At 41.2% G+C, this 27,691-nt stretch overlaps 2 protein-coding genes across 6 annotated transcripts; both read right to left on the bottom strand.

Moving 5' to 3' along the window:
* Window positions 1–10: 10 nt before the first annotated feature.
* dusp23b (dual specificity phosphatase 23b) lies at window positions 11–2,758 on the bottom strand. 3 transcript variants are annotated; one of them, XM_080871567.1, is made up of 3 exons: window positions 2,490–2,758; window positions 1,542–1,821; window positions 11–1,194 (listed from the first exon to the last, which is right to left on the bottom strand). In XM_080871567.1, the coding sequence occupies exons 2-3, from the start codon at window positions 1,809–1,811 to the stop codon at window positions 1,009–1,011; spliced, it is 456 nt and encodes a 151-aa protein (XP_080727693.1). In that variant the 5' UTR covers window positions 1,812–1,821; window positions 2,490–2,758; the 3' UTR covers window positions 11–1,008. The 3 variants fall into 3 exon arrangements, with proteins under 3 accessions (XP_080727693.1, XP_080727692.1, XP_080727694.1); XM_080871566.1 differs by having other exon boundaries at window positions 2,518–2,757; XM_080871568.1 differs by having other exon boundaries at window positions 2,607–2,746.
* A 1,365-nt stretch (window positions 2,759–4,123) lies between these two features.
* On the bottom strand, window positions 4,124–20,950 carry gng2 (guanine nucleotide binding protein (G protein), gamma 2). Of its 3 annotated transcripts, none has more exons than XM_080871404.1 (5): window positions 20,813–20,950; window positions 20,596–20,689; window positions 10,902–10,978; window positions 6,544–6,666; window positions 4,124–4,839 (listed from the first exon to the last, which is right to left on the bottom strand). In XM_080871404.1, exons 4-5 carry the CDS (start codon window positions 6,628–6,630, stop codon window positions 4,711–4,713), a joined length of 216 nt encoding a protein of 71 aa, XP_080727530.1. In that variant the 5' UTR covers window positions 6,631–6,666; window positions 10,902–10,978; window positions 20,596–20,689; window positions 20,813–20,950; the 3' UTR covers window positions 4,124–4,710. The 3 variants fall into 3 exon arrangements, with proteins under 3 accessions (XP_080727530.1, XP_080727529.1, XP_080727528.1); XM_080871403.1 differs by lacking the exon at window positions 20,813–20,950 and adding an exon at window positions 7,557–7,713 and having other exon boundaries at window positions 20,596–20,806; XM_080871402.1 differs by lacking the exon at window positions 20,813–20,950 and having other exon boundaries at window positions 20,596–20,806.
* Between the last annotated feature and the right edge of the window lie 6,741 nt (window positions 20,951–27,691).

Here is a 27,691-nt window from a genome sequence, read left to right as displayed (position 1 = left end):
GAAAAGTGAATGTTGTTGTGTCAGTTTTGTTTATTCAGAAAAGTATGTGTGCATATCAGCTATGTCATTTGATTCTAACTGGGAAAATGTCCATGTTTTTGGCAGCTCAGCGATTAAGTGGATTAGCTCATGATGTTCATCAAGCAGCATCAAAAGAGTGAGTTTACACTTTTTTTGGCACACAAAGCGGAACATTAATCTAATTCCGGGGTGGGGGAACTCCAGGCCTCAAGGGCCGGTTTCCTGCAGGTTTAAGGTATGTCCTTGATCCAACACAGCTGATTTAAATGGCTAAATTACCTCCTCAACATGTCATGAAGTTCTCCAGAGGCCTGGTAATGAACTAATCATTTGATTCAGGTGTGTTGACCCAGGTGATATCTAAAACCTGCTGGACACTGGCCCTTGAGGCCTGGAATTCCCCATCCCTGATCTAATTTAACAGGCAGCTACTAATGCCACATTTCTTCTCAAGAAGACTTAATGATACATCTGCACACAGTGGTGCAAAATAGAACGGAATAATATCCCTGAGTAAAATAAATCTATAAAGTAAAGTCCCCTTTATAAATACATTCTAAAACAGCACAGGATGTTTGTTTCACCCGTATGTGATATAATTCAGGTATCTCTCATGTGATGGTTGTATTTGCAGAAACCAGGAGGAGAAAATGAAGAGAGCGTCGGCTCCTGAGAAGCTAACATTCAAGGAGCGCCAGCGTCTTTTTTCCTTGGCGTCCAGTTCATAAACAGAAAGCTCAGAAGACAAAAATGTTTAAATTAAAAAAAATTATTTCCTAGCATCATGACAGCATCTATTAATCAAATGTCCCAAGGGCAAAAAATGGGTAATTTTAACATAATATTGTTCAGCACTGTTGTTCCTTCTTGTATTTTCTTAATAGGTAATAAAATGTTCATTTAGGAGTAGTTAAGGCACTTCTTACATCATTTTCTTATTAACAGTAACTATTTGCTGCTTCTTTTAGTGGAAGCAGTTAATCAATGTTACTTAATGCGCTGATAAAACTGCACCACTGCCTTCTCTTGTTCGTGAGTTTCAATTGAACCTTGCCGCAGTCTACGGATCTCGTTGATCGCGTCAATCCCAGAAATCTTCCTGGTCTTCACCAGGTAGCAGGCCAGCATTGTCCCTGTTCTCCCATGACCATGCATGCAGTGAACTGCCACACCCTGTAGAAAACAATACAATCACTATTTGAGTCAGTTATCTATAAAGTATCCCTGAATATTTTGGGGGTTATGGAGTATTTCTTCTAGGCTTGCTGTTCCCAGAATGGATAAATTATATTACTAATGCTATGTAATACATTTTAAAAATAATCTATTATCCCCCCCCTTTGGGCTCTTGGCAGAGTGTAGCACTTAGCTATGTTAGGGGAAAACCTGCAAAAGAAGACGTTTGTTTACAGGAATGAAACTTAATGTCAAATGTTTTAAGTTACAGTACTGAGGTAGCATACAACTGTTAAATGCATAACCATCCATCATGCACAGCCTGTCAGCATCTGAGATCTTACCTCACCCTTGGAGTTGCCCTCTTCCACAATAGAGAGGAATCTATCAATCTGATTGGGTGAAGGAGGAGTAAAGTCAACTATCTTGATGTGGTGAAGCTGTAACTCTGGGCATGAGTCATGGTTGGGTGGTTTCCTCTCACAGAGGCAAACCAGGTGCTTGATGCCATTGTCCACCATATACCGGTATTCACATGGCATCCTGGGCATCGCCAGTCCAGCCAGTTTGCCTGGCTCCACCCAGGAGAAGTTGTGTGGAGCAAAGGAGGCCATAACTATTCAACTGAGGAGAGGGCAGAGCATAGGTTTACTTTATAAACATTCAGTCTATATTAACAATATACGAAACAGTAAAATAAAACCATAATCTTAGTCTGAAACTGTTGATGTCACAAGTGGGATTCGAACCCTCACTTCCAGGAAAGTGTTTTTAATTTATGTATTTTTTTTTATCGTGTCACAACCCGCCTCAAAGTGTCTCAATCGGGACACTAAAAACTGATTTGATCTTTCTGAGGATAACATGTAAACTTCACATAGATACAGACAAAGCAACAACGACTTTTACATCTTAAATATATCAGTAAACAGTCGGGAAAGAGCGCTAAAATAAGATGCCAAGAGTGACACTGTGCAGCTGTCTACTTTACGTTAGCATAATGCTATTGACTAGGCTAGACAGTCCAGTGACTCATTGAGGGATTAGTTTAATAGGGTTACAAATGTAGCATTATACGGCACAGGTCTGGTACGGAAATACACTTCAGGCCTTACCAGACTTTACCTGTTTGTTTTCAGAGATTAGAAAAGCAAGTGACAAAAGGTAACCCTTAGCTAAACTTTAGCAATGGTATGATGAAACTAAGCACCTCGCAGATTTGTAAAGACAACTCGGGCGAGGAATTCACCCTATAGCAATTAGCTTCCCTATAGACAATGAATGTCTATTACCTGTCAAAAAGTCCTGAGAATTACTCACGGTTTACTGATGAATGCACTCTAGGGACTTGTTCAAACCGCCTCACCCTGTCTGTCAAGCTAGTTACTACGTTCGCCGTTAGCACGTACCGTAGACAACTTAATAGCAGCTACTTCACAATTTCGCTGATAACTACTACGATTCTACAAGAGTAAAACTGGAAAGACACGTATCTAACCAAGGCTAGATTGTGTCTGTTGCAATGCTAGGTATGACGCGCCAGGCAATCAATCAATCGGTGAGGGAAGCGGCTGTCAAGTTCTTCAATGAAAATCATCTTACTTGTTGTAATGGATATTTAGCTGCCTGCTAATGACAGAGAGGATTTCTGATTTCAGTTCAGCGCCTTCACAGTGGGATGAATTGTTGTTTTAGTAGCACAATATACAATAACACAATTATAAGTGTGCAGATTGCTATGATCGACTTTAAAAGATGGTCTAGCCGTTTCTGTTTGAAAGTCAGGATGGCCGAGCGGTCTAAGGCGCTGCGTTCAGGTCGCAGTCTCCCCTGGAGGCGTGGGTTCGAATCCCACTTCTGACAATAACCTTTTTACATTTTTTGATACAAGAATGTGGTTTTATTTCACCGTTTTGTTTATGATTAATGCTGACTGACTGTGAAGGTTCTCAGTCATTAATGCTGACTGACTCCTTGTTTGTGGCCCATAGAATCAACCCACACTGACAAGCTAAAGTTCTGGTTTTGATTCAGTGACCTTAATGACTGTTATGTAGTGTTAAGAGACATGGATTTTTTATGTTAAATCTAGCTAGTCTACAACTTTTTATTTTACATTTTAAATGCAAATAATAATGATTTAAAATGAAAATTAGGAAAACCTAAATGTAATTCGTGCAGTTGCATTTTCAGTACCTGCAGAGGGCAGCAAAATAGCTACACTGTTACCATTTTTAAAAAGTAAATGTCCTTTAAAGTTGCCAAACACACTGCTGGAGCCATTTTAATGAACTTGTGTTGCACTTCTCAAACTTTATTTTAAACTGTGGTGGAGATGTCAAAGTTTGGGATGCCAAATATTACAAAGAAATATTTCTAAAGTCGTTTTTTCATGAGAGTAAATGTTCTCTTATGAAACCGGTGTCAGCTTGCAGATGTGATGTTTCCAGAGGTTCTTAGTTTATATATATGATTACAAGCAATGTGGAAAAAATAATCTCACAGATCCGCTGCCTACTGCTTTTAGCAGTATCATGTATAATCGAGAGATGTGCTCGTTGAGTCTGCATTGAATCATTCTTGTTTTAATATTTACTTTTGTCACCTCCAGAATGAGAGTGCCTATTTTATACAACCTCCACATGAAAGGAAAGTGAGAAGATCATTTGACTGTTTCATGCAATAGTTAATGATACAAACACAAACATTCAGAACTCACAGCACGGCACAGTTTACTTGCTAGTCATTTCATACAAATAGTAGAAAGAGGGTTTGTATCTGAAGGAGACAAACTGCATCACATGTGCCAGACAGGCTAGATGTTGATACACAGAGACTGATTTTCAGAAAGGTAAAGGTGTAAATAGTCACAGAGTTGAATGTGTCAGACATCCCATTAAAAAAAGTTTTCACTAACCTGTTGGTGTTAAAAAAAAAAAGAAAAAAAAAAGACTTCAGTAATCACGTAGTTATAGAAAGATATTTAGGTAAAATTGGAATAAACACAAAATAAACAACTTAAAAAAAACATTCCAATATACAGGTGGCGTCTAGTGGTAGGCGTAGTTTTTTTGTTTTTTTTTGCTTTCCTACAGAGCTCAACCAACCCTTAAACCACTGAACAAAACATCTGGAAGTCCCAAAAGAACCACATCCATATTTTTCTCATTTTATCTATTTTTTGTTGTTACACATCACAACCCGACGACATGGTAGGTTGACTGCTTGTCCATCATGTCTCTAGGTGGTTATCATCACACTCCTCCTCCTCATCGTCGTCATCATCCCTTTTGTGTCATCTAAAAGCGCAGAACCCTTCAACATGCCGCACAGCCCCTCAAAAACAATTGCACCGCTTTAATGGTTACACTTTAATTTTTGCACTCTTTAGGTGCCGTTCGAGAAAAGGGGGCAATGATCGACGTGCCCTCCTACTAGAAGATTTCTATGTGTTTTGAACGTCCATGTTCAAAGTCCCCACACTTAGCAGACTGCTGCAGGGACGTGCCGAGTTTACAAGATGGCACAGAAGAACTTCTTCTCCCTGAACGGGTTCTCCGACGCTGGCACCGGCGACAATAAAGGGTCCTCTTTGGCATGAGCTTCGCAGTATGACATCAAGTCTGCTGCAGCTTTAGACACCTGCAGTTACAAACACACACACAAGTGTATCAGTTCAAGTTGGCGTGCACAGTGTGGAAAAACACCAGTCCAATTTAATTCAAAGAGTTAAATCAGAAGGCGGATGCTTGTCTTTTATCTGGATTTCAAACGCATAGCAGCATGCAGGAGCTAGATCCTGGTTAGCTTAGCTTTACCAAAGTACCCCTAGAAGTAAGTCTCACCTCTTAGCACTACTTTAAAACTCACAATATTTCATCAATAATTCTCACAAACTACCACCCTCATCATGTGACTTGCTCTGGCAATGCCTAATGTTAAATTTCGTTAAGTTAACCAAATAAATCATCTAATCATTCTGATCTTACACATCTATGGAAGCCCGTTTCTGCCACTACAAAAAAAAAAAAAAGTATCCATAACTCGTTCTCGAAATTTGGACTTATTTTCTCGAAATTTGGACTTATTAACTCCAAATTTTGAGAAAATAACTCGTAATTTCGAGTTAATAAGTCAAAATGTCAAGAACGATACTTTATTTTTTTTAAGTGGCAGAAACAGGCTTCCATACACATCTGTACATATAGTACTGTGCAAAAGTTTCAAGCTGGCCCCCACTTCTTCATGTTTTCAAATAAAAATGGGAAACAGTATATGTAGAGTATATAAATCCAAAACCTGTCACTATTTGATCCGACCACCTTTATGCTACAGTACAGCCTGAACTCTCTTAGGTGAGCTTTCTAGTCTTTAAGGTGTTCAGGAATAGTCTCCAGGTTTCTTGAAGGACACTCAAAGCTCTTCTTTGGATGTTGGCTGGCTTTTTGTTCCATTGTCTGTCAAGATGATCTCACATCTAGCTCTAGGTCTGGGCTGTGGGGAGGTCTGCCCATGACTCATAGTGTTCCACTGTGTGTTCTTCTATCCAGGTATGCTTTTACTGACAGTGTGTTTGGGGCTTCTTGATTCCACCCTTCCAATTGAGGCCATTTCCAATGAGGCTTCAGGGACTATTAAATGGAAGCTCCTCATACATCTCTCAGGTCCTGTTCCAGAACTTTGGTGATTTTTTTCCTCTATTTCTTAGGGACATGACTTTCATATACTCCTCATTTGCTGTAGCTAGTTTTTTAGGCCACCTCTTTTTTTGTCCTCCACTTATCCCGTTTTCTCACATTTTTAAGGACACACTGCACACCATGCTGAGAAACGCCACGTTTTCAGCTAATAGCTGTTTGGGGATCACCTTGTTGGTGAAAGTCCAGCTCATTCACCAAAATATAAAGACATGGGAGTTGACTGAAGACTTTTGCACAGTACTGTAAATCAGAAAAGTAATAATAAAGTCATGTGCGACAGCTGCGTTTGTCTGTTTTTATGACCGTAACAGTGATTGCTGCTCTCTTTGTAAGTACAGTTTGTTCTTAATAGGCTTGCCATTGCCAGTGTGTGAATGTGTGTGTGTGAATGGGTGAATGACTGAATGTAGTGTAAAGCGCTTTGGAGTCCTTAGGGACTGAGTAAAGCACTATACAAATGTAGGCCATTTACCATTTACCATTTTTACTTGGATACATTAGCAAAAATTAAAAGTAAATGAAGTATTCATTGCTATTGTTTACCTCCATTAGCTCTGTAAACTTTTAAGCCCAATTGTAAACAAATAAATGTAAGTTAACGGACGGAAACCTAATTAAAAACATAAACCACGAGGTGCCAGCGCACCTTTATCCTGTCGATGTTGGCTTCCATCTTCAGCTGTTCCACCAGCTTCCTGGCTTGTGCGATGCTGGCTGTGTTATTGCTCGCCATGGGCGCTATCAGTCAGGCCTCGCGTGCTCTGTCTGCCTGTAGCAGAAAGAGATTTAAACATCCCAACCATTTCAGCTCAGAGACGAGCACTATAATATAGTGCAGGAGTAGGCGACTCCAGGCCGCGAGTGCCGGTGTCCTGCAGGTTTTAAAAGTGTTCTTGATCCAACACAGCTGATTCAAATAGCTAAATTACCTCCTCAACATGTCTTGAAGTTCTCCAGAGGACTGGTAACGAACTAATCATTTGATCCAGTTGTGTTGACCCAGGGTAAGAGCTAAAACCTGCAGGACACCGGCACTCGAGGCCTGGAGTTGCCTACCCCGGATATAGTGTAACAGGCATGCAGAGAGGAGTGCTAGTAACAGATACCCTGTTTATTATCACATGCCTACAGACACACAAACCACAGACACAAGCATATTATTTATGGTGTCAGTTGCTAGGCAGCCCCTGACAGTAAGAGAGGGAGGCGGGGGAGGTGGGAGGGGAGTGTGGGGGTGGCGCTTTGTCCGGTACTAAATTTCAAAAAAGATAAACGGATAAGAAACATTAGAGGTTTCAGAAAGGAAAAGCTCTCATTATGCACAATATCTTTTGTTTTTTTTAAACATATGTGGTGATACTCAGTCACAGTGTCACACAAGAGCACAGCGTCTGTCTCTGCCTTATATGTAGGACAATTCATGAAAAACATGGTGTGCAGCCATGAAAATTAACTACATTTCATTTGAGGTTTTGATTGTTTTCAACATAACAGGATATTTATTCTGTGAAAAAGGAAGCAACCTGGCCTCAGAAGCTATTATTGCCCCGTTTAAGCAGACATACGCTTGCTGAAACTGGACTTTTCCTCCATATAAAAGTTGCAAGATGTTAAATTAAATGCAAACTTTTTTACATGCCCTTTGTTTGAGTATATTACCTCTATCTGCAGGTAGTCTTGCTTACTCTCACAGTGCATAGAAAGTTGGCTGGCGATTCTAAATTGGCTACAAATGTGAGTGGTGGTTTTTTTTCCTCCTTTGACAGCCCTATGGCAGCCAGTAGACCAGGTGTACTGAAGGGTAAAGCAGGTATACCTAAAGAATGGATGGACAGAGGCTCATAAAATATCTACTTATTCAAATATCTTTAAGAAGATAGCAATTTTTAATACACATATTTTTTCTCTCAACTGTAGCCACTGTATTGAGTTATTAAAACTGTTCAAATGCTTAATGGGCTTCTTGCAGATCAAACAAATAACAACTGCCTCCTTGGAGAAGTTTCAATGCTCCTCAAGTTCTCTCTGGAACGCCTTTGAAGGTGCACATTTCTTGCCACTCTAGGTGATTAAATATTGGTGGAAAATACTTCCCAACGTGCTCACAGGTCTTTACATGCGATGAAACTGTTCAGCGTCTTCATTACGTTTCTCCAACTATTTATTCTTTACATTTGTCACCGTGTCCTGAGGGCCTCCCCTGAGTTCTCCAGCTGCTTTGATTAAATGGATCAAGCCCTCCAAAACGGCTTCATCCTCGGTGTGCGATCAATCATCGCTGGAGCCCCCCTTCGTTATTCGTCTGTGCACGCTGTGGTACGACTCAGCGTGGGTTCAGCACTCATCTCAGTGGGGTGCTGGAGCAAAGCATAAACATTAACGCTCTGCGGTGGCACATCTGCTCCTCAGCACAGGTTCACGGGTTGATTCCATGTTATATTTGCAATGCTTTAAAGATCGATTGTACTCAAATGAAGCAGAGAATTTAACTTTAAAGCGTTCTTAAATGGTTTACAGATAAAAAGAAATACCATGATTAAAAAGTACTACAGTGATCTCAGAATCAGAATACTTTATTAATCCCTAGGGGAAATTATTTTTCGTTACAGTGCTCCATTTAATCTATTTAATCTTTGGAGTAACCCTAAAATAAATGGGATAAAAACTGTAAAGCATCATGCACAAGAAGCTCCAACTGGCTTGTTTTTGTAATTTTTGCATAAGCTGAAACAATAAAATTGAAACCAATACAATGTAGAAGATTAATTATCAACACAAAGGTTAAACATTTTGAGGACAGGAAGAGTATTTTTTCATTTTCCATTTTCCCCCTCCTCTAACCTAAGCTGGAACATCTCTGCACGATGTCAGCGCAAACCAAATGACAACGTGTAGACGATCCGTGAGAACAGCCCGCAGCAGGCTCAAAGCGCGAGGAGTGGAACATAAACACGATGGTTTATAGCCACTGCAGCTGAGGGATCCTGGATGTTCTTAGTTTGAGGAGAACGTCACCTTGTAGGGTCATGGTGTGCCAAAAAACGCCCAACATCCATTATGAGGTTGCTAATCAACTCTGTTAGCGTTTTAAAAGCCCTTAAAGCAAACTTCGTTTTCGTCCCTCACCAAAATAAAAATAGGACAGAGAGTTATGATCGCTGAACAGAAATTAGTCTTTAGTGTCGTTTATATCAAGGCCACAATATTGTTTCAACACCCCTGGGAGACGTCAAAACAGGCCACCGTATCATCAGACTATTGATAGGGATAAATGTCACTCTGTAAGGTTTCTGGGATACGTGAAGAAAAGTAGGTCTTCCATTTTAACACATGCCCAAAAAAAAAAAAAGAGGCACAATAGCCTATTTTAAGAAAATTGTCAAGGAGAGTTGATGTTTTGAATAAACGCTGTATTAAATATGGAAGAAGCTAAATGATCAAAGTCAAGTCCCCTTTTGTAATTTCTCAGTTTTTACATCTTCCTCCTGTCCTTGCATCCTCCCCTTGTGTCTTAGTTCACGTGAAGAGATGTGAGAAGATGAGGGAGAGACGCGAGGCGAGAGGACTGCAGGTATCAGGCGTTTAACACGATGAGGCTTCAGCGCTTCGTGTCAACTAAATATGATGTTTGGCACAGATACATCATAAATTGTTTCGTTACAGCCCAACTACTGATGAGCGTAACAGTGTTCACGCCAGCTTTTATAATTAGGTCTGCGTTTAATTAAATTCACCACATGCCGCATTGTGACGAGATATCGTACCTAGAGTCCCCGGAGTCCCTCTGTATTTTGTGTATTCCATCTGTGTGCCACGCTTACTTTATAAATACAGGCTAAAAACACTAGTGCAGAGGTGGCCTTCTCTTGTCCTCCAGATACATTTTAATAGCTGGGACATCCTTTAAATGGCACTCCGAGTTTAATTTCCAGGTCACAGGGAGGAGTTAATAAGTAAGTGCTCTTTATTCATATGGAAGCAGTAAGGGTGTAGTTAATTAATCAAAGGGCTATATTTCATCTCATCAAAGTTAATTTAACACATTGTTAAGGGATGAAACAAAAAAAGCTACATTGCTCGCTTGGTTAAAAATGGCAAAAACGTCTCCAAATGACACTAAAGTTAAAGCATGAATTTGGAAAACAGAGAATAAAGAGAAAAACAAAAAAGTAAGAAGCAACTGGGCAGAGCTTTCACTGAGGCTGCAAGGTCACTTTCCTGTTCATTACTGTTGGAGCGTGCAAAAATGCCACCCTGACATTTTCATATCTGCTAAAGGAGGGCGGGGTGATGGTGACATGTAGCAGATGCACACTTTTCCTTCCTTCCTTCCAACCTAATTTCCTTTCCTTTCTGCTAGCTGCTTAAAATACCATTCTGAGATGTTGCGTCTGGTGTCATCATCCCGATAAGTGTGACACTGATAAATAATGCATTCAGATGGACAGAGGCCTTAACCGTGTAAGCTGTCGACAACTTTATGGCAGCTGTCACGATTAGTTCACAAACTCTTTGCAGCAGCAGCAAGAGGGCTGTGTCATCACCGTGCCCTTGTGATGGCATCAGCCACACAGGGGTAAATCAGTCCATTTTTTCACTTTATTAGTTTGCTTTGCAGTTTTCTTCATTAATATAATTTATTAATCATTTGGTTAAACCTAACACTGATATGATGAGGCGCGCACATAGTAGCATTGTTTGGTTTTTCTAAAATGTTTTGTTATATTAATTATGTTTCTCTTTCTTTGAGTTACCTGGGTTTGGGCGGTGGATGTTTATATTTAGCTGACCTCTTTTATGGGCCTGCTAAGTATGCTTTTGAATTTTGTTAATTTTGGACTTTTTGAGGGTTAAAATAAAGAAAACCCTTTTTGAAGATACTTTTTTGCCTGTGTCCTCTTTGCTTTGGCTGCTTGGTCCCTCACAGCCCTCATGCCACAAGATTGAGAAAGATGTCGCCATGCGTCTTTTCTCGTCAACCTTCTTCCTCTTGCCTGGACGTACCTTGTCTACTTACTCCTCCGCACTCTGCCCTGGTGCGCGTCTGCAGTTCAGTCAGCAGTTTGTGTCTGCCACACTCTCTGCAAACAAGGAGAAGGAAAGAGAAGGGGAGTGAGAATCGGAATCAGAGCTCTGCATGCTTTCAATCCCACATTCCAGATAAATTACGCCAAGGCATGTCTGTGCAGCCTCTGTCCTCTGATCAGTGTGTGTCAGAATGTCACAGATAGCTCCTACAAACTGGGCTAAAGACAAATAACTGATGGAGAAACAGCGCACCACAGCACAAGTGACAAGGCAAAGTCATTTATACTTTTAAAGGAAATATGCTTGAGAGAAAGATGAGAGGATGATTTTTCAACAGCTAGTTAGGCTATCTCAAAGATAGGGCAGGGACAAGGTAACATAATCTGCCTGTAGCGCCACCAAAACTCATCAGTTAATGTTTGATCCCATTTGTTGATGCCATACAAAGTTTAGTGTTGAAGGGGTTAAATGTGTGACTATTTTGTAGCCAGATCCTTAATTATAAGCACAAGTCAAACTTTTACGAGTCTGTCCAGGCTCATAAAAATGCATGCCACGAAGGATGTCACCAATGTCCTGAGAGATATGGGACTTTGTCATTGATTTAAGGTGAATTTACTCAAAAATATGTCGCCCTTTCACACTAATGTCTGATGGATTCAAACGATGACAGTGTGTGCCAAAGCTGAAGAAATTCCTTCAAGGTATTCCATAGTATAATGTGGATAATTTGGAATTTGTGATATTGCATTTGTGTCATTTGCATAGGTGATTTGCTCTGCAGAGTGAAGGTTTATGGGTACACAACCTATGCATGACATGCTTGCATGTGGTCCTCCATAAAAACCAACACTGGGTAGCCTGACTGAGATGACGCTGTGCGTAACTCAAGTGCGGATTTTGTAAAGTTGCCCAGAACAGGAAAGGAATTGCAGTGGAGTCCACAACACAGAGGGAGCAGGGTGGAAAAAAACCTTAAAGAAGAAAAGAAAATAGCTACAGTGGACAGTTTTTATTGTTTTAAACACTTGATTTCACTTTAGCCTTTTGTATGTTATAACTTTGCTTTTCCCCAGACCAGTTGTTCCATGAACTATGCTGGTCCCTTAACTTGGAAACAGCTACCTCTGTTGCAAACATACTAATCCTCAGACTAAACTTAAAATGTTTTCATCACGATAAGAAGGCTGATCGTTCTTCTGTCTATGCAATAAATATGTACAACAGAGATCAGCTGTTTACCCTAGCTTAGCATAAAGAGGTTTTACAGGCTTTCAGGAAGACATATGGAATATAAAGTGCTGTGTAGTGAGATTTAGATGTGCTGGTAGAACAGAAGTAGCCTAGTTATTTGTCCTCATTTGCAGTCTTTACACTAAACAAAGCAACAGTGCTAGCGGTCCTCCCATCTAACTCTCAGCAAAACCACAAATAGTGACACTTGTAAAAATGTCCAACTCTTCCTTTAAGTCTTCAGTGGGTGCTGACCCTAACTTTCTCTCTATCAGCCTGTCCTTTCTTCTTCTGGCCATTCAGATTCATTCTTTAATGCATCTGTGACTCTGCATCTCAGTTCTGATAAATGGGCCAATTATCCCGCATGAGCAGATCTGCAGAGGATGGGAATTCCTGCCATCATAAATCATGGTAGCACACAGCGCGCAACATTAAAGCAACGTTACAATGAGGAATCCATTAACAAAGCCTTGCCAACAGCTGCAGGACCCCTGAGCCAAAGTATTTTAGCAATGCTGAAGCTGCTTGGAGTTTAAATAACAAGCAAAAAGAAAGAGGACTCTTGCAGTCTTGGAGTTCACTGTAGCCCCTCCAGATTCACTGGTGGTGCCATTAATCTACATTGTTACACTGTGTTATGCAAGCGTCTATAATAATCTCATCTGTGCAGTGATTCTTAAACTAGCAGCAGGAGAGCTGTAGCAGGTGTGAAGTGTGTAACGGGATGGTCTTGTAAAATCTCTTAACGGGAAATTTTATTTAGTTCTTGATGGCAAAGAAAAAGTTTTTTTGATACTCCACTAAAAAAGTCAAATGCTGCTGCACTTTCAGAGCAGCAGTCGAAGAACAGTGATGTTTAAGAAGCCAGTTTGATTTGAGCTTTGTGACAGTGTATTATTTTGCTGAAAGAAGCCACCAGAAGATGGGGATAAACGGCCTGGTCAGCGGCAGGCGGCAGCATTTAAATGATGCTCAGTTGGTACGAAGAGGTCCAAAGTGTGCCAAGAAAATGTTCCCCATGTTTCAGGCTCCCGGGGCCATTACCAACAGCCTCAGCCGCTGATATAAAGCAGAATGAATCCATGTTTTCATCTTGTTTATGCCAAATTCTGCCATCTGAATATCGTAGCAGAAATGAAGACTCTTCAGACCAGGCGATATTTTCCAGTCGTCCATCATCCAATTTTAGTGAGCCTGTGCAAACTGTAGCCTTATTTTTCTATTCTTAGCTGACAGGAGCGGCACTTAGTGTGCTCTGCTGTAGTACATCTGCTTCAACGTTCATGCGTTTTGCATTCAGAGATGCAAACAGTACCTGTTGCCTTGATATAAGCTCAAAGTAGTCTGGCCATTCTCCTCTGACCTCTGAGACCAACAAGGCATTTTTGCCCAGTTAACTTCTGCTCACAGAATCTTTTCTTTTTTTGGATCACTTTGTGTGAACTCAGAGATGGTTGTGTGGGAAAATCCCAGTAGAGCAGCAGTTTCTAAAACACTCAGACCAGCTCATGTTCAAAGGTACAAAAATCATCTTTCTTCCTCGTTCTGATGCTCAGCTTAAACTTCATCATCTCGACCATGTCTACACGCCTCAATGCATTAAGTTGCTGCCATGTGATTGGCTGATTAGATGTTTGCATTATGGAGCAGTTGAACAGGTGTACCCAATGAACTGGCCTGTGAGTTTATTTGCTGTGTGTATCACCCAGTTATTCTAACTAATAACTGTTATTGACATTACACAGTGGCAGAGTCACATGACTAGTAACATGCGACTGTGTCATCATAAGTTTTATTTATATAGAACACATGTTTGCTCACAGAAACATCCGGCTTGTCAATCAAAAGAATTGCTTTTACATCCGGGAACTTTCCAGCAATCATCTTCTGTCGGCTGCTGCTGGGATCGAGAGCAATATGAAAGTAAAGTTTTATAAACACTGAATTTGCAAGAAATTAAACAGCTAGTTTAGCAGTCTGCTACCCTCCAAACAAAGTTTGTGATTAACGTTAAAAAAAAAACCCAGACCAATGTTTTTTTCCCAACTAGGCCAATTATAACAGTTTTTAAAACATAGCTGTATTTGTGTGTGATCTTCTCTACAATAAGACCTATTATTGCAGCCAGAAGAGTCGCCCCCTGTTGCCCATTAAGAGAATGAGGCGCTTCTGAATGTACTTCACCTGTCGGGCCTGGAGGTGACGATAAACTTTTAAAAGTGTGGGACATAAATTACGCTTCAAACAACATTACCGTGTATTTTAGACAACTTTTCCAGCCATATAATGTTGCCATTTTAATCAAGTGCCTCCAATGTTGCATGGTAACTGAAAGGTAGCTAGTTTGATCCCACCCAGGTCGGACATCAGGAAATAAAACACATTCTGTGGGGAAACAAACACTTCTTGTGAGTGTGAAAATAAACACTCATCTCATTTACTATAGAAAAGAGACAAAGTGTCTTTTTTATAGTAATGGCTGCACTAACTTTGGTAATTTCCTGCTTATTTTAATTCACTTTATGCTGTGGGAAAGTCAGGAAAGCCAGCCATTCTTAAAAAAGAAAAGAAAAAAGTTGCTGAATTTGATTTCCTGGTGAACAGATTATGTCGTCATATTAATGTTGCAAAGCAGCAGCGAGATCAGTGGATGAAAGACAAAGGGTGTTAAAATACTTAAGTCCAAGGAATTCGTTTTTTTATCTAAATACTTGGAAATATCGTTCCTTACTTTTAGACCAGTAAAGAATTTCTAGCTAAACTGTGGTGAGCGGGAAAAAACAAATGCAACATGTGAGTGGTGATCCATTTCTCTCCTTTGTTCCAGCCTTCTGCTTCCCGTCCCTCCCTGTATGGCAGACAGGTGTTCACCGATATGACAGAACCACCCCCAGCATGCTCTGTCCTGCTTCTAACACCACAGAATCAATCTAACCCCTTCTGCCATCCTTCCCCTGACATTTGGAGCTTTTTTGAACCTCTTCCTACAGGCTTTCGGGGGGTCTGTGTTTGTGACGAGGCCCTCCATAGATGTGATTATAGCTGCTGCTCGACTCTGGGTGTCGCTGACTTAAAGGGTGATTAAGCGCCACAGGAAACATCCTGGTGAGGAAAATATAATTCCTGGCCTGTCGAGAGTGACGATCTCTTACGTACTCCCATGCAGGCTGGCTCTCGGCTCAGTTCTCCTTCCCTTTTTCCAACTCCTTTCACTTCTGTAGTGCACACCTTATTTATCCTGTCTTTTATTCCCTACACCATCCAAAGAGAAATTGAAGCAGCGACGCAGGGAGTGTTCTGTCCTCTGTGATGCCTAGGGTGTGAAATCAGAGCGTGGTAATTAAAAATGTGTCCCTGGCTCAGCCATCTGGACCCTGGAGAGTCAGTGATTAACCTGCAAGGGTCTGCAGGGACAGCAAGAAGGCAGGAAGTAACCCCTGCTCAGAGCTCATTTGAAGGTCTCTTAAGGCCTGTCTTTACAAGAATGCAAACAGCACACCTTCCTCAAAGCCCCCTTACTTATTGTTGCTGTTACATTTAAGTTACACTCATAAACCCAGCAGATTTACTACAAATTCTTGGTTATTTCCAAAGAAAAGTTATTTTTTGTAGTTTTTCTTTTAAAAAAAAGTAAAAGTTTCTCTTCCCTAGTAGACAAATTGGCATTTAATTTTGCCTTTTTCAAACTGACAGATTTGGGGTGAAAAATGTAGATTCCCCAATGAGTTCATGAGTGATTGCAGGACTTTGTTGGCTGTTGCCAAGTGAAAAGAGGGTTCTGCATTAAAAACCTCCTTCTGATTGCTCTGGTCATTAGCAGATTGCCGCACTTGTCTGCATGAAAGATCAGACTTGTCTGTAAACACTGTATTTTGCTAGTGTTTGCAGACAAGTTGGTGTCATCCATACAAACTTCGATGGCAACTAGCAACCCAGAAGTCACACAGGGTTTTCTGTGCAGTCCTGGTTAACTATGTGCCAGCTAGAGGGCTGAAATCCACCCTATCCTCCCTGGCATATTGCATCCTACAAAAAACTATCTGTATACCTCGCTACTAATGACGGTATGCAATAAAATGTTATTTCTTTTCATATTAATCAAGCTGAGCTTATAGCATCCTGAGAGAAGTATTTGCAATCCTTCCCATTGAGTCAGTATTTCATGCTTTCCTACCAAACAAAACCAATCCTAAACCTGGCTGCGGATTTTTTAACAATGTAGTTTTTCCATTTATTTCTGTAGCCTTGTGTGAGTGTGCAGAAGAAAAAGTGTGCAAAAACTTCAGTCATCTGACTCTCATAGTATAACAGAGTAACTGTACCATCCTCAATGCGTCATAGGACACTGAGCTGCGATGTCACTGGGGAACTAAAGACAGCAAAGGGCACACTCAGCTAAAGAAAGATTTGCAAAAGTGTAAACGGATACTAGAGGACACCAAGAAAGAGAGAGAAAAGCAAATAAAAGCTGGAAATAAAGTTTGTTGGAAAAATGAAAGAGAGGATGTGGTAGCAATACCTTCTTCCAGAGTGGCTTTGACCGCAGCAAGGAGAAGTACAGAAACATAAAACTGACCTCCGGAGTTATTAATGAACACAATCAGGAAGATATTGACTGTTGACTGTAATTTAGCACGGATCCCTGCCCTTGAACAGGAGAAAGGACGCCCCTCCCTCTGCACGCAAAGACGAAGCGATGAGACACAGAGAGCTGAACTGTCAGGTCATAACTGTCTGTGGAGATGATGCTGAGTGCGACAGCTGAATGCCCTTCTCCATCACAGTCTTCAGTTATACTGGGCTCTGAGCGGCATCATATTAGTAGAAGAAATAAAGAACATTTGGAGGTTTGATCACAAACCGGCCCATTCAAGAGGCCTATCCCTCACTGATAAGCCTGAAAACACAAAGAAATGAAAACATAGTGCAAGTTAATATCTGTACTAGCTAACTGAACATGCACTGACTGAAAAACGTGTGAAAACATCGCGGGAAAATCTCATGTCAGCCACCAGAGTTGCGTATTTAGCACTAAAAGAGCGCCTCAGTGCTGTGGATCTATATTGTGTGTGGGAGGGAGGCTTGTGGTTGCGTTTCATTCATGATTTATGAAAAATACACAATCCCCATTCAATATCTCTAAAGCCATTGCTTTTTAATATAGCACTGTAAAGCGAATTCACTAAGAAATAGAAAAGGATCTAAATGTTTCTTTCAAATCTCCATCATTTAAAAAACAAAAACATGTAAGATTAAAACATTTTAGCTGCTAATTTAATCATTGAACCATTTAAAGGGCTAGCAAGCACGCAGCTGTAAATCTGTTTTATTGATTCAGTCACAAAAAACGTTTTTAGAATCTGTGTCAAGTGAAATAAATATTCATGATGACGATGATGATCATCAGGCTAATTTTTCCCCCAGCATTGTTTTAATTTTGGCACGTATTAGCTGCTTCGTGCTCCCTCCTCGTGCCACTTCCTCCCAGTCAGACCACCACCACCCACGATCATTCAATGAGCCTGGACATCTGTGCCACCCCCAGGACGCCCTGCCCATCTTACCATCTCAGAGGCTGTGTGTGTACATATACTGTATACATGTGTAGTGGGGGTAATCTAGGTCCCTGAGGGGGGAGGGGAGAAAGCAGTGGCCCAGGAAATGACGCATCCGCTGGGAGTCAAGGAGGCAGCAGGGAGGAGGCTTCTTTTGCTCCAGGGAGTGCAAATATGGTCTTTTATGTTTATTAAATCAAACAGCCAAGGTCCTGTGTGTTTTTGCATTGTCAGATTGAAACAGTGACCAAGTGGTTTGGCTTTTCCTCAAACGTAAAGCATTTTAAACCTTTGATTTGCGTGTTTCATAACAGCAGTGCAGTTAGTGGGATAGAAACAATGCACTGGCGCTCACGGGAACAGCCTCTGAGCTTCAGGAGCAAACACAAAGAAAAAAACCCAATTCTTTTTTCTTTGGGGGGTCATCAGCCAAATAATGCTGCTGATTTTTGTGAAGGTTTTCGGGGGGTAATCACGTCTTTTACCCACTCTAAATGATACTTGGAATGAGACAGTGTGGTCGCATCTTTTGTGTACGTCAGTTTCTGTTCTCCGTGATTTCATTGACGGGAATCTGAAGGAGTTTTGTCCTCGCTCATGGCAGCACAAACACATTTTTCCTCTGAAATTAATCAGCATGCAAGAGAATAACACAGCCAGATTCCTGGGCTGTTAACAATATCACAAACATCCGGGCTTGTGTGGATTCTGCTGAGGGACCATTACAGACGCTCACTGGGCTTCTGGTCTTTCTGATCAGCTTTTACAAACTAAAAGCCTGGAAACTAAACACTTCTGATTGATTTGGACTCGAGTCAGACTTGCTGTAAATTTTCCTCCTGCAGTGACCTCTGCCGTGGCTTTAGCCTTTGCTGGATTTGCTCCAGGAGACCTAAAAACTGCTCCTGCGAACTTGAAACTCGAGGATTTGAGTTGGATTGGATAAGACTTGCATCTGGTAGATCCGGCTCACACTTAATTCACAAAAATAAAAATGTAAATAACAATGTTTTTTTCATTGGAATCAGTGGTCTGCTGGGAAAACTCAGGCCGTATCCTGCGCTAGGGTGGATATGTGACATCTACCACCCACCCAACCACAAATCTATAGAAATAGCGCTCCCCAATGGCAGCAGCGGTACAACAATGCCACAAAAGTGTGTGACAGCTATGTGACTTGACTCCGAATACTTTCCCCACAACTTATTGTCTAGATGCGTACTTTAAGAGGGTTAAAGTTATATCGCCACAGCCACATGCCAGTGGACAATGAAGACATAACAACTCAAACTACTCTGTTTTCAGGCAGTTAGTCGACCGTATCAACCGGGTGCCCGCTGCACAGCTACGCATGGTGGACATTTCTCTTTATATGCAGATTGTAAAAATTAGGTCTTGCGTTTAGACTGTAAAAAAACATTTAAAGTCTAGTGACTTGGCTTGAGCTTTGTTTCGAAGACTCATGACTTGATTTCCTCTTTACCTAAACGACAGCTGAGAACACAGCACAGTCGAATGAGCTTAAAAACCAAAATCAACACTGTTAGAAGCAAACAAGCGCTTTGAGTACAAAGGTCAAAGCCTTTAATTCAACATAATTCCCACCTCATGTTTGCTTTTCCTATGAAGTCACTTCTGCTCACATCTTAAATAAGGAAACTGACACACAGATGACAAGGCTAACTGTAGTTTCTCACTTTACCCTGAAACAGAATCATTTTTGGGCGGAGGTTCTGAAAGGAGCAGGGAGAGGTCACCATGCTCAGCAAGTCGTGCACCGCTCGGTTCCCCTTACTCTTTTTCAGTCGTTCCTCCCTTACTGCCTTCGCTTTCTATTTACAGACTCGGCACTGGGGTTCTGGAAAACACTCAAGGTTTTGTGAGGCATTGTGAGCCGCTCTTTTAGTCTCAACATCGATGCAGCTGATGTGGCCTCGGAGCAGTTCCTCTTTGAGATACAGTACGACCTGCCTGGACGCGAGCTCTTGCGTAATTCCAGCTCGCAGTTGTAATAGGCCTGGATATGTAACACAATTGCATGCACATGATTGGGTGATTTAACGTGAGCTGTGCATGACGATGCCTTTGTGTGACGGGCTAAGACCGGGGAAAAACAGCGCATCTGTGTTTGTTTTCTTGCATTTCTTTTGAATGTGTGCCGCTGTCAGCATCTATATAGTCTTTAAGCTCCATAAAAAAAAAACATCCACCACCCCCCTCTCCACCTCCTCCCTCCCTCCTTCTCCCTCAGCCATCTGCCTGATACAACCACTACATCCAGCTTGTGTGTTGTCAACTGCTTTTTCCTTTCCTCAATGGAGGGCTAGGAAGCCTCACGAAAAGCTTCTGGATAACTTTCGGCTGCTTCCGTCTTTTGCATCTCTTCCTGCCAACCACCCCCACCCTGCTTTTCATCCACCTCTTTCTTTGCCTTTTCCATCCCTTCTGCTCAGGCAAATATCCCCTGAAACAGATGCCCTTAATTCCTCTGGCCCCACATTATAAGATCTGCCCAATCCTGAGGCAAGAAGGAGGAGTGAGGAATAAGAAAAGCAAGGAAGAAAGCCCACTCTCCTGTTTTCTTTTCACACACATATATAGGAGGAGATAATGGACGGGGAGGGGGGTATTAAACAGCGGCTCACCTCTGAGGAAGGAGCTTTTTAGTGATTTTAGAGGGAGGAGGGGATTCCATGACGTAAACCAGCCAGCAGCATCAATCTCACCCCTCGAGCGCTGACAAAAAAGACATCATGGATATGTAACCCCCCCCCCTCTGGAACACACCCTGTTTCAGATGCGATTAACCCACATGCCACCAAATTACAAAAAATAACTAAATGTCAGGAAGCAAAAATGTAAATAAAAATTCAACCAACCTTTACTGTGGTTGTGTGCTCTCCTTCTGTGAATCCAAATGCAGCCAGTCATGTGGAGTAGTATCCACGCGTTCTGCCTTCTGCTGATCTCTTTCTGTCACACACACACACACAGAGGCAGCCGATTACATCCACGCTCACAACACACACTCCTCTATCTGTATGGCTTTCGCTCTCTCCCTCTCTCTCTGTGTGTCTACTCCCGCTGAGATCCTACCTCCTCACTGCTGCTCCGAGTCTCCACCCTTCAGCGAAACGCTCGGGCTCCAAGAATCTACCCTCCTCTTCATCCTCCCTCCCTCTTTGTGTCTTTTCTTTTCTGCTATTAGGACACACTTCCTCCGCCTCTCAGAGGTCCACAGGAAAAGCCTCGAGTGTCTCTCTAAACAGCTGCAATAAACAGATGCATACCAGGACAGCCGACATCACATCCTGTATTGCATGCACGACACACGCCTTCTTGCCACAGCGGAAATGTTTAATCATCAGTCTACTTGCATATCACAGCAAAGCCAAAGATCAAAAGATTATAAAAAAAAACATACACCAGATGTGGAGCAAAAAACACAAAAAGTGTGCGGTACATTTGGGAGTACAGAGGTTTTCTGCATGTGCTGGATACACTCAATTTGGGCGAGTGTACTAGAAGAAAAAAAGTCAAAAACTGGTTCTTACCCTTAATACTGGCAAACCTAACTGATGTTATCTTGCAAACGCAACAGGCCCCAACAACTGGTTTAAATATGCTGCACTTTGCACCATATCTTGTCACATTATCTTGATGGCGCCATGTTCCATATTATTGTGGGATTGGGACTCTTTTCTCTTTTCTTTTCTGCTATTTGTGCTGCAAAGGCACTTAGCAAACAACTGCCTGATGCGAAAGCCAGATTCTTAACTCAACTACGCAACCGGCAATAAACAAGCATGTTAAAATCGGCATTAATGTTTCGATTACTATACGCTTGCATTTATCTGATTTCGTTTAAGCTTGTTTTTCCTTGTAATTGGTTAGTGTTGTTATTTTTATGCCTTTCTTTGCCAATCCTGCATTTAACAGCATAACAACCCATCCTAAGTTTCTGAAAAACAACAAAGGGAATGTCTGGCTTTTTAACTAGTAAATATAATACATTAAGTTTTTGTGCCATGTAATTACTTCAGTGCATTCAGAGACAACAGGGAATTAAGGTGATTACAATCTTTACTCATCCAAAAATTTAAATTTAGGCCAGTTTCCTCTGTTCTGTTGAGCCATTAATTGATCTGGCTTGTTTTGGTGCCAGTTGCAACACTCGGTATCTCTTTTCATATATATTGAACCACTTATTCCAACAAACAAACAAATAAACCCCAACAACAACAAAAACATCTTTCAACAGCTGATAAATCAAAATTTACAGAGTAAAGAAGAGACAGGAAAAAACCCTTTAATCATGATATGAGTTTTGAGCAGAGGCACCATGTTGGCAACATCTGTTTGCCAGTCTTAAAAACATAAAAACTGGCCATCCGAGCCGAGTCCGCGACCAATACAAGATTTTTAAGGCTGATAACAACACTAACATTTTATGATTTTAAAAATCAAACTGACCAGTAGTTTGGTTTTTTTTTTCTTTCAGATGGAAGAAACATAAACAGCTTCCCTAAAATGTATTTGTGTGTACTTGGGTGGGGAGGACAATGTAATGCAGCTTAAAAATAACCTTGTTTTATTGCCACAGTAACTCGTGGATTACTCAACTGGCTCCAAGCGTGTGTTGCTGACAGGGAAGTTGCAAAGTCCCCTCAGCTGGGCAAAGTATACAAGATCAACATTCATAGCATGATTAAAAGTGTTTCTCCCATCTCTTCTTTACTCTTTAAATTTTCATTTCTCTGCTGTTATAAATGCTGATACTGATACAGTGGGGCAAAAAAGTATTTAGTCAGCCACCGATTGTGCAAGTTCCCCCACCTAAAATGATGACAGAGGTCAGTAATTTGCACCAGAGGTACACTTCAACTGTGAGAGACAGAATGTGGAAAAAAAAAAATCCATGAATTCACATGGTAGGATTTGTAAAGAATTTATTCGTAAATTAGGGTGGAAAATAAGTATTTGGTCACCTCAAACAAGGAAAATCTCTGGCTCTCACAGACCTGTAACGTCTTCTGTAAGAAGCTTTTCTGTCCCCCACTCGTTACCTGTATGAATGGCACCTGTTTGAACTCATCATCTGTATAAAAGACACCTGTCCACAGCCTCAAACAGTCAGACTCCAAACTCTGCCATGGCCAAGACCAAAGAGCTTTCGAAGGACACCAGGAAAAGTATTGTAGACCTGCACCAGACTGGGAAGAGTGAATCTACAATAGGCAAGCAGCTTGGTGTGAAAAAATCAACTGTGGGAGCAATCATCAGAAAATGGAAGACATACAAGACCACTGATAATCTCCCTCGATCTGGGGCTCCACGCAAGATCTCATCCCGTGGGGTCAAAATGATCATGAGAACGGTGAGCAAAGATCCCAGAACCACACGGGGGGACCTGGTGAATGACCTGCAGAGAGCTGGGACCAAAGTAACAAAGGTCACCATCAGTAACACACTACAACGGCAGGGAATCAAATCCCGCAGTGCCAGACGTGTTCCGCTGCTGAAGCCAGTGCATGTCCAGGCCCGTCTGAAGTTTGCCAGAGAGCACATGGATGATACAGCAGAGGATTGGGAGAATGTCATGTGGTCAGATGAAACCAAAGTAGAACTTTTTGGTATAAACTCAACTCGTCGTTTTTGGAGGAAGAAGAATACTAAGTTGCATCCCAAGAACACCATACCTACTGTGAAGCATGGGGGTGGAAACATCATGCTATGGGGCTGTTTTTCTGCCAAGGGGACAGGACGACTGATCCGTGTTAAGGACAGAATGAATGGGGCCATGTATCGTGAGATTTTGAGCCAAAACCTCCTTCCATCAGTGAGAACTTTGAAGATGAAACGAGGCTGGGTCTTCCAACATGACAATGATCCAAAACACACCGCCCGGGCAACAAAGGAGTGGCTCCGTAAGAAGCATTTGAAAGTCCTGGAGTGGCCTAGCCAGTCTCCAGACCTCAACCCCATAGAAAATCTGTGGCGGGAGTTGAAAGTCCGTGTTGCTCGGCGACAGCCCCAAAACATCACTGCTCTCGAGAAGATCTGCATGGAGGAATGGGCCAAAATACCAGCTACTGTGTGTGCAAACCTGGTAAAGACCTAAAGTAAACGTTTGACCTCTGTTATTGCCAACAAAGGTTATGTTACAAAGTATTGAGTTGTATTTTTGTTATTGACCAAATACTTATTTTCCACCCTGATTTACGAATAAATTCTTTACCAATCCTACCATGTGGATTCATGGATTTTTTTTTTTTTTTTTTTTTTCACATTCTGTCTCTCACAGTTGAAGTGTACCTCTGGTGCAAATTACTGACCTCTGTCATCATTTTAGGTGGGGGAACTTGCACAATCGGTGGCTGACTAAATACTTTTTTGCCCCACTGTATATGAGCAAATAGCTCATTTCAACCGATATATATCAGCTCCCCTGGTACATCAACTGGGCCCTAGCAGAGTGTAAAAAAGTAGTTAGTTTTCCTAAAAAAAATTAGACGATATATCAGAATTTTGGATTTGTAAACCACAAATATCGGTATTGGTATCAGTCTTAAAAGTCCTATATCAAACAGGCTGTAGTGGAGTGTTTCTTCTGTACATCTATAACAGCAGGCAGATGTAGTTTGTAAAAACAAATCGACTGAGACTGCCAAAGCCACTCTCCCTGATGGCAGATGCTTCCCCCAGGAGGACATTACATCCTGCCACAACAACAAAAAACTGTGCTGATCCTGTGATTCATATAAATTATTAAGGCAGCATTTAAGAGCTGTCTGGCTTCTAATTCTGAGCTCATTCAGACGATGCCTCTATGAGAATACTGTACATCTGCTCTCATGCATATCAAGTTTTTCGCCTCCAGGTAAACTCAGCAAACTGTATTTGTGTTCCTCCTACTGTCTGAGCGTCACGTTTTCTGTGAGTCACATTTTCCCTGGCTCCATTCATGCAGATGTTATTTTCTGTGACTTACAGTAGCAGCTCATGTCCATAGAGAGAGACAGAGAGAGGGCGGAGAGGAAGATGTAGAATCAGTGAGTCATGGTTCCTGCGAAGGCGACTGTAGGAAGCCTCTGTCGCCAGGATACCACCATGATCTGGGATAGCCCTTCGTGGGTCCAGTAAATTAATGGTTTCCACACATCTCTTTTTTTCCCCCCACATATCCTCCAGAGTCCTTTTGTTTCTGAACTCAAGAATCACTGATATCACCGTCTGTCCTGATATTATAAACATCTAGATTTGTTTTGTTTTACTATAAAATCTTTGAAAAATGTTGTCATGCAGTTTAATTGCTGATGATTACATTGTTAACGTCTCCACATCCAGTTCAGTAAATGCAAGAATTCCAGCTGGAAGTGTATAGCAAACGGCTATGCTCAGTACACATTAACAAACAGGACTGAACGGTATTCAGTTTTACAAATAATTTTGAAATCAGAGGACGTCAGAGGTGAGAGGTACAACAGTGAGTGTCTATAGTCATCTGTAAAACACGGTGGAGGTGCTGTCACGGTTTGGGTCTGCATTTCAGCCAGTGGTGTTGGAGATCGGGTCAAGATTTAATTATAAACACAGAATAGTGTGAACACTGTGCAGTACCATCTGGAAAGCATCTGATTGACAGCAGCTTCATTTCACTATTACAATTATCCCAAGCACACTGGCAATGCATTCAAAGCATACCTAGATAGAAAAACACACAATGGAAGAGCTTTGAATGTGCTTTAGGAAGCCTGCAGAACTATTCCTGAAGACTACTTCAAGAAATTACTAGACAACTGTCTAAGAGAGCTCAGGATGGGTTGAAGAATAAAGGTTTTTACTGAAGTTCTAATAAAAAACAATGCAGCACATCAAATATTTGCCTTATATACTCTATTTCCATCTACGGTAGTATCTACTTCCCCTTTTCCTAGAGAAATAAGAGACTTTTGCACTGAATTGCATTTGAGCTAATTATTAAAACAAAACAAACAAACACAAACAATTACGCGATTTTAACTTGACGTTTTTGAAGGGCATCTGTGATTTTTATAAAAACTGTTTTATTGATTTAAGTATTTATCTCTTAAGCCCTTTGTCAGGTACAAAGAAGGTCTTTACCTGACTGAAAATCATGATTCAATATTCTGTACACATCCACAAGTGCCTTTCTTGCTAGCTGCACATGCGCATTATCACCTTTGATGTCTTGGCACTTAACCTAGCCTAGCTTTTGGGGTCACAAGCAGACAACTTAGGGCCCCAGTGGTGGCATGGATCCTGGACAGCGTCGAATAAAAGCTGTATATTTATTTGCAATTTTTGTATTCCTAAGTAATTAGTGTCATAATTAACTTTTTCGAATAACTCTGGTGACTGAGCTTGATTCCAAAAACTAACGGAGCCTCTCTGACGCCACTCCACCCCTTACAAATGAAGCCGAATGGTTTAGCCCACCCATTAACGAAAGGAAAGAAGGAGAGAAGGAGGAAAACTGAGGAAAAGAAAAAGGTAAGCAGAGCACTCCCCAAAGTTGACATGAGTTGGTAGAGACAGTGAGAAACAGGTGAAACTTTAGCAGTAAGCTTTAATGTGCTGTTTCAGACTGATGAAACGGACATTAAAATACCACAATGACACGTCTTATTAATTAAAATAAAAATAGGTGGACGCTTACGGCACTTATGCTGCTTTTGCTAGTTCTAATGAAACACCATGATCCAGCATTATAGTGAAGTAAACAACTCAAATAAGCTTTTAAAGATGAAGTGGATCCAAGCGCCAAAATTTTAATGTTTGTCCCTCTTAGCAACTGGAATTTTCACAGTTTTCCAACTAGGCCATCATTTTCCATCTCGGGAAACAAGCGTTTTACTGCAGAAATTCAACCGCTGGATCCTTCTCGTAGAGTTTTTTCCTCTCATAAATTAAAAACTTCTTCTTTATTTCAAGTCAGTGAAGTTTATGTATTCAATGCATGAAGTCTCCTTTACCCTTGGCTCAGCTTTCTCATGCTTGCATACTCTATAATTAATTTTTAATATTATTATTGTTATTATTAAAAGACTAAGATATATATATATATATATATATATATATATATATATATATATATATATATATATATATATATATATATATAAATAAAACCATTTACCATCACACCAGCAGGCACTTTAGAATTATCCGTTAACCTAGCGAGTATATCTTTGGACAGTTTCAAACATAGCGCTGAGCAGGTTCTATTGGCTAACTTGTGTAAATAATCTAACAACCCTCTCGCAGTTTTAGCTGTATTAACCTAAGTACCTCCGCAACAGAAGCCCAGAACTGAAAGATTGAAATAACAAAAACATAAGGAACTACAATTCATCCATGCGTCTTTCTCCACTTATCAAATTCTGGGCTGTGGGAGGAGGATGGAGTCTGTCCCAGCTGTCACGGGTTAAGAGGAAGGGTACATCCTGGACAGGTTTGGAAATTTATCACAGAGCCAACACACAGACTAGCACTCTTGCTCAGTTTGGAATTACTAATAAACCTAACCGTCTGCATGTCTATGGACTGTGGGAGGAAGCTTGAGTATCCAGTAAACATGCAAAGTCCCCACAGAAAGGCCCCAGATTGCATTCAAACACAGAACCTCCATGCCGTGAGGCACCACTGCTAACCATTGCATCACTGTGTAGCCCCACCATCATCTTAAGTCATCTGCTGTACTGTTGAGCTTTATTTATTGTGGGCCCGGTGGTTTTCAAGCATTGTGCCGTGAGATAAATAAGCTGTTCTGAGGAAGTCGATGTGTTTCAGGCTGATGAAATGGTACTTCAGAATAACGCAACGACACTGCTGCTTAATTTAAATGGGGATAGATTTTTTTTTTTTTTTAGCTTTTGCTAGTTCTAAACACCCACGGGCAGCACACTAAGATACACGTGTTACTTTATCTGTCTAATTTTTGTGTTTGAGATC

Source organism: Rhamphochromis sp. 'chilingali' (genome assembly GCF_963969265.1).
Source record: "Rhamphochromis sp. 'chilingali' genome assembly, chromosome: 21".
Lineage (NCBI taxonomy): Eukaryota > Metazoa > Chordata > Actinopteri > Cichliformes > Cichlidae > Rhamphochromis > Rhamphochromis sp. 'chilingali'.
The sequence above is the reverse complement of the archived record's forward strand: the minus strand, read 5'-3'. Positions and strand labels throughout refer to the sequence as shown.